This window comes from Apaloderma vittatum, unplaced genomic scaffold, assembly GCF_000703405.1.
Source record: "Apaloderma vittatum isolate BGI_N311 unplaced genomic scaffold, ASM70340v1 scaffold10449, whole genome shotgun sequence".
NCBI classification, from domain to species: Eukaryota; Metazoa; Chordata; class Aves; order Trogoniformes; family Trogonidae; genus Apaloderma; species Apaloderma vittatum.
In genome coordinates this window covers 16,732-28,048 of record NW_009735864.1, presented here as the reverse complement: position 1 = coordinate 28,048, position 11,317 = coordinate 16,732, and the positions used below count along the sequence as shown (strand labels likewise).

Below are 11,317 nucleotides of genomic sequence, written 5' to 3'. Positions count from 1 at the left end.
ATGTGGAGATATCCTTGGAGCAAAATGCACTGGTTCAGATGAACGCTGTTGTATTTTCTTGTAAAGCTTACTCAAGAATGTCCAGCTCTGTGTGGAACTGCAATTTTTTGTGAAGTTCTGACCACAAAAATAAATAAAATATTGTGCACCAGAAACGTTTAAAATCAGATTCTATTTTTTTTGGTTTGCATGATAAACACCAACGTACAACCAGCCTATGTATTTTATGAATATGCAACTGTGCCATTTACCACGTATGTGTCTCCCTTTCTAAACCTGCTGTGTAATCATTTCAAGGATTATTAACAGTTGAGTTAATCCCCTCTGAAATATTCCCATGAGAGCAGTCATCTCCAATATGCTCCAGAAAAATGATTTACCTAGAATCTGTCTGGAGTGAAATGGAATAGAATAGAATATTTCTATTAGCAGCATAGCAGATGCCCCATTACGTTGTGAGCTTCGACATCTTCAGTACTTTAAGGTTCACCCTCAGATGAATGGCAAGGCAAAATTTAAGTCAAAACTTAACTAGCACTAGATAGATCTCCTTGCAAAAAGATTAGATTCTGAAACAAAAATACAATGAAGATAAGCCCCTAAAATCTAGATTTACTTTTAACACAAACTTGCAAGCTATGATCCAAGTGAGGATTATGGTACCCAGTAATTGTGGAAAATCTAAATATAAGCTAAACATCTGCACAACATTTGGTCCCAAATCTTCAGTTCTTACAGTAGTAAAAAGAGACATCAAAGTAAGAAACAAGTTACATTCAAAATCCTACTGCACAGTCTGGGACTCTTATGCTGTACTATACATGAATATGTTTAATAAAGAAACTATGATAAAAGCAAAGCTAGCAAAAATGAATGTAGAGGTCTGGTGAAATAGAGGGTAAAGATTCTACTGGGATATTTTTCATCTTGTAACTCTGCCCTTTTCATCAGACCCAACAAATCTGAATTCCCCTTCTACTGACTAGGTCAGATAGCCAACAAGTACAGTAAAATTCAGTTATCATTTTCGATAAATGGTTAAGCCCATCATTTCATCCATTTTTTCGAAAAAAGAACATACTTTTGTATTTTTTACTATCTAAAAACAATTTTGTCATCACAGAACACAATCACTTTGTGAAGTGAAAGGCCTTTCCAGGAGTGAATAAATGTATTCACAGTAACGAATCCGAGTATCTATACATGCTCATATCTAAACAGCTCGTCCTTCAATGTGACGTCTAATATCTTGTTTAGACATATACTCAATAGTGTGCCCCATATCTACCCTTATAGCAATACACACAGTATGTTTCACTTATTAGGAATCTATTTAAAGGGTATTATTCTTATTTTTCATATGCAAGTACAGGTAAACATTCACTTCAACAATTGTATTGTATATATCGCTTCTACCTACCTGCTTCTGGAGTTCTGCCAAGTGGTAAGGTAATGCGCCTTCAGCCAGCGGTGCTATTCTCTCAATATCTGCCAAAGTTAATCGCCTTTATACAAGGCAAAGAAAAGTAAATTACTGTTAGATAAAATATCGAACATATTCAATACAGTATTCCTGGCCACACCCCACAGAATACATCCTGAGTTTAAAAAACACCTGTCATACTTCAATGCACATTGAAGAAGTCTGCTACACTGCAATAAAAATCCTTGGAGTTAGAAGGAAACTCTCTTCTTGTAGCTCAGAAGTAGAGATAAAAGGAGCTTGGATTATACAGAAGCAAGTTCCTGATGACTAGTAATAAGGGTTATAATATACAAATTAAACTAGTTCTAAGCATTGCTACCTAAGATTTCGTATGTGTTAAAGACCCTCGCAAAACATTAACACTTAAAATTAATAATATCATTGTAGCCTTTTGGGACTAGTGTAATGTATTTTGCTATTTTATATATATACTTATAATTGTAATTGTGCTGGACATAAACAACTCACTTTGAAAACTCCTGCATACACCAATGTCAGTCTATACTGAATACATTACTGTAATGAAAGACAGTATTTATTTTGTGTGGAACACATAAAATAAATTTATAAAATTAAGATGAAAACAGATAGTTTTACATAGAAAACAGCAAAATTATGATTTTTATATGATAAAATTGTTTATTGCTATGTTACCCAGTAACACTGTATAAATCTGTAAGTTGGTAGAGAATATCTATTTCCAGTGGTGTAACTTGTCCAAATTGAATTGCAGCATGGGTAAATTCCTCTGGATTTGAAAAGGAAAGAGAACAAAGCAGCTGTCAAGTTTCTTCTTTAAATGCTCACAAATAAATTTAACATCACAAAAATGAAATCTATCACCAAAAAGCAAAATCCCTAATGCAAGAGGTAAAAGGTATCTTTAGGAGAACATCTCTTGAAACAGGCCTTTTCAACGCAGAGCAAGGCTAACTGCACAACTTTGATTTAGAGTAAGAATTCATCAAAGTCAACAAAAATCCTCATATGAGCAAGCTTAATAAAGTGACACAATTTGTGATTCTTGTTTCTGAAGTTCTGAATAATGGTCCATTATTTACTGATTTACATGCAACTGACTTATCTTTTGCCATGTCCAGATTTCCTTCTCTGCTAGCTTGGAACAACTCCAAACTTAGGTACTCATCTAGCCCAATTACATGTCATATTTATGACATAATTGCAAACAACAGTGGCCAAGTCTAAGAAGTGAAAACACAGTAGCTTTTTTTTTTTCCCGCAACACAAATCCAAGCACAAGGTATTTGTGCAACTGCACCAAAAAACATTGCTATGCAGTTTGTTAGCACAATTTGGAGATTGAGGACAGGAGTCTAGAGATGAAAAGTGTATGCAGAGCATATGAACAGAAATCAAACAAAGACAAAAAACTAATTTGGCATGCTTTTTACCACACATAGGCTATCCATACAGATAATAAAATCAGTCATAAAATATATCATAAAATGACTACAAAAACAGTCCACTCATGTTTGAAGCAAGACTGAAATATGGCAACCTTTCACAGGCACAGGGACTAGCTATGTCCTAACAGACAAAAACTACATATAAAACCACTCTGGTAAGTAAGCTCTAACAACTTATAATTATCACTATTTTTCTAAAAAAGATTTAATTATGGGTAAAGTAACTTGAGCTATACCAACATGGAAATTAGTGATGATGGATTTTCAAACTGAATCCATTGTGTCACATTCCCTAGGCACTTTCCATCTCTAGGCAGTGATGCGCTCCTTTCAACAGGCGGTAAAATCCTCCAAAATATACTGACTTGCAGTTATCCATTCAAACTAATAAGGCCAACACAGCTTCAGCTAGAACCCCAGTTCTTCTCCTTAATGAGCTAGGTGAAAATCATAACTAACCTGTGAGGATGAAAAATCACCCTTTAAACACTTTCACAGTAGCCCTATCTTTGCATATTATTGCATCTTCTGACTTGCCTTAACCCATATGCAACACCAGATTACAAATTGGACAGAACTAGAAAAAGTTAATAAAATGTAGGAAATATACTTTACCTTTTGTGACTTCAACATCTTTTTTTGTACCTGCTATATTACTGTATATCTTCCTAACAAGATCCATGTTATTCAGAAGGGCATTAAATGCATTGAAATAGGAGAAGCTGACCTGATGTGAAACAGTTCCACCAGCTACCTTTAAAGATTAAATTAATGCAGTTAAGTGCCTTAAGCCTTTTTACAACATCTTACTACAAATTACAGAAACATCCATTTGGGCAAATAAGGAAATAATTAAAGATATAATTCTATTCCTGTAATTTTAAGATCATTTTAATAGAGACATGAGGAGAGAATTATTAGACAGGATAGTATTTTGTTGTAAAAACTGAACATTAGGAAACTATCAGGAAGTAATCCTGTAAGTAGATTATCACTCAGTTTATCTGATAGACACACTAAATATGTCACTATTTTCCTAATACTGTCTATTTCTAACAGAGAAATGCATGTAAGTTCTAATTTAGATAAAGGCACTAAATGAATTCTTGCATCACATACAGTAGTGGCCATTTATTTCAAAATCTCAAGTTAGCAAATACTATAAATTTTACAAAAGATGGTATGCTTTTTTAGTTAGGCAATGCAAGACTTATAGGTGAAATGCCAAAATAAAAGTTAATATTTTACATTTTGCATAACTTTCATCCTTATATACTTTCAGTTTATAACTTTTACGTCTTTACTGAACCTACAGGTCTATCACAGCCGCAACCATTCTACCTCTAGAATCTATACACTGCTGATCTGAAAAAGAATGTAAGAGGACATAAAAGGACAGAACTGTTAGTAGTCTCCACCATTTGAGATGTGTCACATAGTCAAGTATAAAAATTAGATGCTTTTGACATAAATGATTGTTCCTTCTGTGCCAAGCAGTTAGCCCTGCTTTAATGTAAAGTATGGTAGACTAACTCAAACTGTTTCCAAAGGCAATTTAAGCATGTAAACTGGACTGCCCAACTTTTCCACTACTGCAGCCACACGGGTGCTGCTGTGTTTCACTCTGCCCGCTCTGTTATGAAGGTTATAATCTTTAGCACCAAGGCAGCGGTGAACAGGTAGGAGAAGACAAAGTGGGAAAGGAGCAGTAACATCTAAAAACATTACAGCTAGTAAATGCTGAATTCAAGGCACTTTTCTCTACACTTACTGAAACTATATTTTCTTCCACAAATGGAGTTAACATATGTGAGCGAAGGGTAATCATGATGTCATTGAAGTCCAGCCCAGTTATCATACCACTTTTATTTTTGTCCTTCAATGCAAAGGCTTGTCTTGCATGTTCTGACTGCAGCTCCTAGAATGAATATATAGAAATAGCAGTAACTCACTGTTCACAAAACTCTTACTAATTTCATATTCTTACAGCATGCCTCGATACATCTGTGTGTGCAGACCACAGCACATGGCAGTTTAAACTTAAAGGCAAGCTCAACTAAAACAAGAAGTCTGCGTATTGATTCTAGCCACAGATTCATTCCTCTGCCAAAGAAAAGCCTCAATTCAACTGTAAGGAAATACACACTTTCGCTAAATGGTTTGAGAAATAAACTTCACATACCCATGCCCTGTCTGCTTTCTATTTCTTTATTAAATACTTAACTGCTAGAGAAACTTCTGATACGGATCTTAAAAACTCAAAATGAGCTGATCTCTTACACATCCAAGATGAAATATGACTGGGCTATTATTAACTAACTCATTGAAAAGTACTTGAAAATAAACAGGAGGACAGTGAAAATTATATAATATAGATTTAGACTGCCCCCAGCAGCTACCCCCCATAACATCAGAAATAGCCCCTCATTTCACGCAATTTTAAACTCCTGTACAATCTATAAAAACCTTCATATAAAGCACACTGCAGCAACCTAACCTCAAGATAATAATGATGGTTGTAAATTCTATGTCCCGAAGAAGTTGTTTCCTTCTATTCAAACAGTAAAGTACACGCAGCTGTCATTCAGACCTCTAGAAGCAGATAAAATAATAACCATGTTCTGGCAGACCATAAGACGAGGGCAAACTATCCAGCTTGCATCACCTTTACAGTAATTTATCAAGTCTTATAACCTCAAGATCAAAGTTTTCTAGCCAGGGTGCAACAAGTCTGCTCTAAGTCCCAAACCCCAGAAGATGCTGTTAGACCAAGTAAGAAAAACAACCCAATGTAAAAGGAGGTACAACAATATCCAACTTGTGTATATATTAAAATTATTGCAGCCCACACTACTCTTCCCTACTAAGGGATTTTATTATATGATGACACTAAGATGTTACTGTATCGTACATTACTGTGGAACAACAGAAATAAAACCAGAAGAGATACTTACCACTTTGCTCTGGGTGCCTAACATGAAGATTCTTCTCACTAGCAATTTGATTTTTTTTCTGCACTACTGTCACAAATTCATGCCTGGGATCACTTAAAATAAGCAGCAACAAATGCGGCACATAGTTTATTCCTTAAAAGTAACATCAAGTTATACTGCAGCCTTGAAAGACTATGCCAAACTTTAGTATCTTGATTTACAACGCAGGCTTCAGATCCTATCTAGTTAGACGTGTTCTTCTAGAATCTGCTCTAGATCAGTAATCACAGATTATATCAAAGCACATCCACCACCAAGTATATCTAAGACTATTTTCTACTAAAGGCTAGCTCTGAAAGGACATTATCTATTTTTTCTTCAGGTCTACCATACAGAAAACTATGAGTAATATCATGAGGTGATCACTGAATATTAATTTAAGGAATTCAGTGCAATTACCTACAATTCTGCAAACTCCCTTCTTGTGAATTATAATGTATATTTCTCCTACTTTCCTCATTCTCCATTCTTTATAACTGATGTCTTCCTTTATCTCCTTCTTGTATAACGCTCCATTCAGAATGTTTTTAACTTTTTGGCTTAGCAAAGTCCAGTTCTAGAAGTGCGATTCTTTAAAGTCTGATCTCTAGAGGGTGCTTCAGGAAAGCAGATTTGCCTCCTCCAAAGTTGGCTGCATTTAAGACCAAGCTCCCATGTGGCGGCATGCATGCCAGTGGAAGACAAAAAGAGTAGTAGGATTTCATAAAACTAAAAGAAATGTTAAAGAAGCTAAAACCTTTTTACGGGAGGTTACATGGTTAATAACAACTGGTTATATTAACGTTGCAGTCTTTCTCTGGTAGAGGTTAGCTTTGCTATTAAATTCGTATGACAGAAAAAGTGGACTCTCAATCCAGTTTAACAACAATCAGTGAAATAATTTATTTCAAAAACCCTATATTTAGTCTCCTTCTTTATAGGATGGTATTTAAGTTAACGAGTATATATTGTTTACAGAACTGGTATAGAGAAATAACAGGTCATTATAACTGTCAGGATTAGTATCAGATAATGACCATCACTCCCAGAATAAGTATAAAATTTATAATGGTATTAGTGTATTATTAGAAGTGAAAATTAATTTCCATTCTACTCTCGAAGAAGGTTAATAACTGACCTGAAGAAACTGAGTGAACTCTGAATAGTTAAGATGTTTCTTCCTGTTATGTCCAAAATGCAGTCGAATGAACTCACAGTCCCAGTTGAAGGGGATTTGAAGATGAATCGGAGTTTGTTCAAATATTTCTTTGACATTTGCTTTGGGAGAGAGAAAAACAACAAGTGAGCTCTGGAGTACAGTAAATCTGCAAACATTCCAGGAAGGATACAAACAAATGATGTTTTAAGCAGCTGTTTAAGAAGTGGTTTAGTCTGTTAAGAATAATTGCTAAACAAACCTTTACAGACGTGTATAAGAACACATTTGTGACACAACGTGATACTTTTTGTATTACTGCTTAAAACCTTGGAGTGAGTGTTTTATTTAGTTTTAATTAAGAAGCAATTTCCCTCATGCATGACAAATAAGAGCTATTTTGCATTCTGATATAAAAATCAATAGTGGTTCTCCATCTCTGCTAGGAGTCAAATTAAGCCCTTTATCAAGAGCACGAATACCTGCATTACAATCTCACGCAATATTTGTCATACTAAGTATGGTTTGATTGAAACTTGATTATTACAATCACACTGTCTGAATATGTCTATTGAAGATAGGTATAAGAAATGCCATCTAAAACATATCATTAACTCAGCAGAAAGCACCTTATTAAAAGCTTTTGATAAGGCCTTAGCACAAAAATCAAATCCCATAAAACATAATTGGTAGTCTCAGTTATTAAGATGTTTTAAGATAAGTGAAGATAGAGATGTCCTCTTCAAAAGAAGAAAAAAACCTGTCATTTCAGAATATGGAATTCTCCATATGTATACTATACAACTGAAATCTTAATGCCAAGTGCATTATCTGAATTCAGTCCAAAACCTCATGTGAAAAAAAGACATGCTTTATTCATATGCGGCATTGTCATGCTGCAAAACAAGCCTGCTTTTTGTGAGATTATCCAACCACATCAACAGTAAAACTGGACACCTATCCATATCACATGAACACTTTTCAAAATCTACCTCAAAGTATCTAATTTGATTTGTTTGTATCAACTGATTTAGAACCTACTAGCGACCAAAATGAAACGTAGCATATAGCTTAAATTTAAAACAAAGTATAAAATGTTAGCTGAAAACATACTTGTTTTATATGTTCAAACAGTTGTGTTAAAAGACAAAATGTAATGAGAACTTAAATATTATTTAATAACTCCATCAAGAACTATGTACTTGGCATGTGTTGCTTTCTCTACGTTAAAGGACTACTTGATTAATTTTTTCAATTCTGTAGTCACTCTACTAGTTCTAGCTCAAATCTAGGCAAATCACTATATGGTTTTATCTTTTCAGTGAGGCAAGGAAGGGGCATGTTCAGAACAAATCTGTCTCACCTGCTTCACAGTAGATTTGGGGTTACACATTTGAAGTGCAGATTATGGCCAGTAAGTAGTTTAACTGTAATTTAGCCCTTACTTAAAGGTCAAATATAGACTACAATAAAAAACCCCCTGCAATTTAAACCATAGTTTCCACTGCAAGGTAGATTAAAGAAGTTGTTCAGGTAAACAAGAAACTAAAAAAACCTACCTTAACCACTTGTAACTGTCCACTTGTACCTATTCACTGGTATAAATGTGCAAGCTGAGGGTTAAAATGAAAATAAAGCACCCAATATATAGTGCTAAACTATTTCTTTTGCCATAATTCCTGTCAAAGTTTTGTCTGTAGTAGATTTCCTCATCATTGCTAGAGATCAAGGAACCAGATGATGCAAATACAAACTCCCCACCTACCACTGCTGCACTGGAGCTTCTGACCAAGGTTCTTTGTGCCCTGCAGGCACAAGCAGACCACTGTGGCTCACTGCCGACACTGCAAAATGGCACTGAACTCAGGGTGGGACAGAAGACAGACCTGCTTAATTGGATCTATTGGCTTGGCTACTAACGAACTAACAGGGTGCCAACTAGTGACTGCTTACACATCCGTAGAACATTTCTAACAGTTGTACTAACAAAAACCTGGGAAAGAACATGCTGAACCAGCCAAAAAAAATTTACATTGTATTTTCAATTATTTCTAGTGATTGCTTCTTTCAACCTTAGAGAGAGGTTAAAAAAGCGTCTTGCTTTTTCTTGTAAGAAAATATTCATACGTGCTCGTATTGATAGATCTTCCAATTATTTTTAATGAGACTTACGCCCCTGGTCTTTTCATAATTCCCATTCAAGCATTTAACTGTACATTTCAACAACCAAGGGTTGTTTTCCTACGCTACTGATTCATATTCAACACATCACAAGTCAAGATTCTTCAGCACATAAAGATAATACTGGTAAATAAATTAATAAATTTATATTCAATAGTTGAATGTATTGGTACTTGAAGAATCCCAGTAGTGGCTAACTTAGCTTTAAAGAATGGTATACAGATTAGACTGTTGCTCCTTTGAAAATTGAGGTGCCTTGTCCATTTTTTTCCCCACAGGCAATCACTCACAATCAGTAGCGTATACTGCACATATCACTGTGGTCCAGGTTTAAGGATAGGCTGTTTTATCTAATCACAGAATTGTTGAGGCTGGAAAAGACCTCCGAGATCATCAAGTCCAGCCTATGACTCAACACCATCACCACTGGCAGACCACGGTACTAAGTGCCACATCCAGCCTCCCCTTGAACACCTGCATGGATTAATTCCATGGTGGCTTTGTTCATGAAACATTTGGGATACTGGAGCAAAACTGTACCTGTTCTGAATAACTGATAAAGTTGATACTGTTGAAATTCCAAATACAGTTTTCCAAAGCCATTTGGGACTCTCAGACATCTCTAGATAAGCACTAAAATTTACTACTTCTACCCAAGAGTAGTGATGCTCTCTTTACAATACAACAAGAGTACCTTTTTAATCCAATTTTCTTGGCTATTCTCTAATATTAAAAGAAATAGCCATCACCACAGCTAAACCTGTGTGGTGACAAGCAGCACACCTGCAATCACGTTTCAGAAATTATACATCTGCTCATCATCTACACTTTCACCACTTTGAATTATGATCAAATACCTTATTTTTAATTATTTTCACAGCAAAAATAAAGCACTGACAGGTAACATTAAGGACAAGGTCCTGGGGGGTTTTTTTGCCTCTTTTTTTGTTTATCTCCTTCAGTCAAAACCCAGTAATGCTTCTAAATTAAGATAAACTACTTCCAACAGAGCTATTCTGCAGGGGGCAAACTGCAAATTATTTTTAAACCCTTTCATTTTAGTATGACATTTTACAGAATGCATTCATTGTCCCTGTCAACACATGTTGTTCATTTACTAATGTCTTTTTCTACTCTTTGCTCACCTTTCTGCAGTGGAATTCCTTCCTACTGAGCTGATAACTTTCTTTCCAGGCTTATAGCAATCCATTTCCTTCTCAGATAGGCATACAAGTCAGCAGCCTGATGACATACTCAACTTACCACCAGCCCCAGGAACAATAAACCTACTACTCTAGTGCACTAGTACATTACCTCCGAGGCGACACGCATTCTCGCAAGATTGCTTCAGAATTTCCCCACCCAATCATTTAAAAAAATTATAGATGCCTGCAGCAGCTACCTGCAGGCAGCATACACGTGACTGGCTCAACCTCCATCAAACACCATTACCTATTGGGCTCAGAAAAGCAGTATAAGAAAAACAAAGTTTTTAGGCAATACTGAGTTTCAGAGAAGGATGAATCACAGAATCACAGAATGTTAGGGGTTGGAAGGGACCTCTGAAGATCATCTAGTCCAACCTTCATCCCAGCATACCTAACCACTACACCACAGCCTCAAGTGCTAGATCTACTTTTTTTTTAAACACCTCCAGGGTTGGTGACTCCACCACCTCCCTGGGCAGCCTGTTCCAGTGCCTCACCACTCGCTCAGTAAAGAACTTCCTCCGAATATCCAATCTAAACTTACCCTGACACAACTTGAGGCCATTTCCCCTTGTCCTGTCATTAGTAATTAGAGAGGAGACCAGCACCAGCCTCACTACAGCCTCCTTTTAGGTAGTTGTAGAGGGCAATAAGGTCTCCTCTCAGCCTCCTCTTCTCCAGACTAAACAAACCCAGTTCCCTCAGCCGCTCTTCATAGGTCACGTTTTCCAGACCTCTCACAAGGCTTGTTGCCCTTCTCTGCACCCGCTCCAGCACCTCGATGTCCTTCTTGTACTGTGGTGACCAAAACTGGACACAGTACTCGAGGTGAGGTCTCACGAGTGCCGAGTACAGGGGCAAGAAGAATACTTTAAGTTATGAACACT

General features: G+C 36.1%; 1 protein-coding gene across 1 annotated transcript in view; it reads right to left on the bottom strand.

Annotated features, from left to right (window-relative positions):
• Positions 1-11,317, bottom strand: part of LOC104279463 (calcium-binding mitochondrial carrier protein Aralar1) — a 49,883-nt gene that overhangs the window by 21,938 nt on the left and 16,628 nt on the right. The window contains exons 4-8 of the mRNA XM_009876755.1: positions 7,024-7,163; positions 4,685-4,831; positions 3,529-3,667; positions 2,141-2,234; positions 1,421-1,505 (exon numbers count right to left, since the gene is read on the bottom strand). Coding sequence (XP_009875057.1) covers positions 1,421-1,505; positions 2,141-2,234; positions 3,529-3,667; positions 4,685-4,831; positions 7,024-7,163 — 605 coding nt within the window. The remainder of the gene's footprint in view (positions 1-1,420; positions 1,506-2,140; positions 2,235-3,528; positions 3,668-4,684; positions 4,832-7,023; positions 7,164-11,317) is intronic.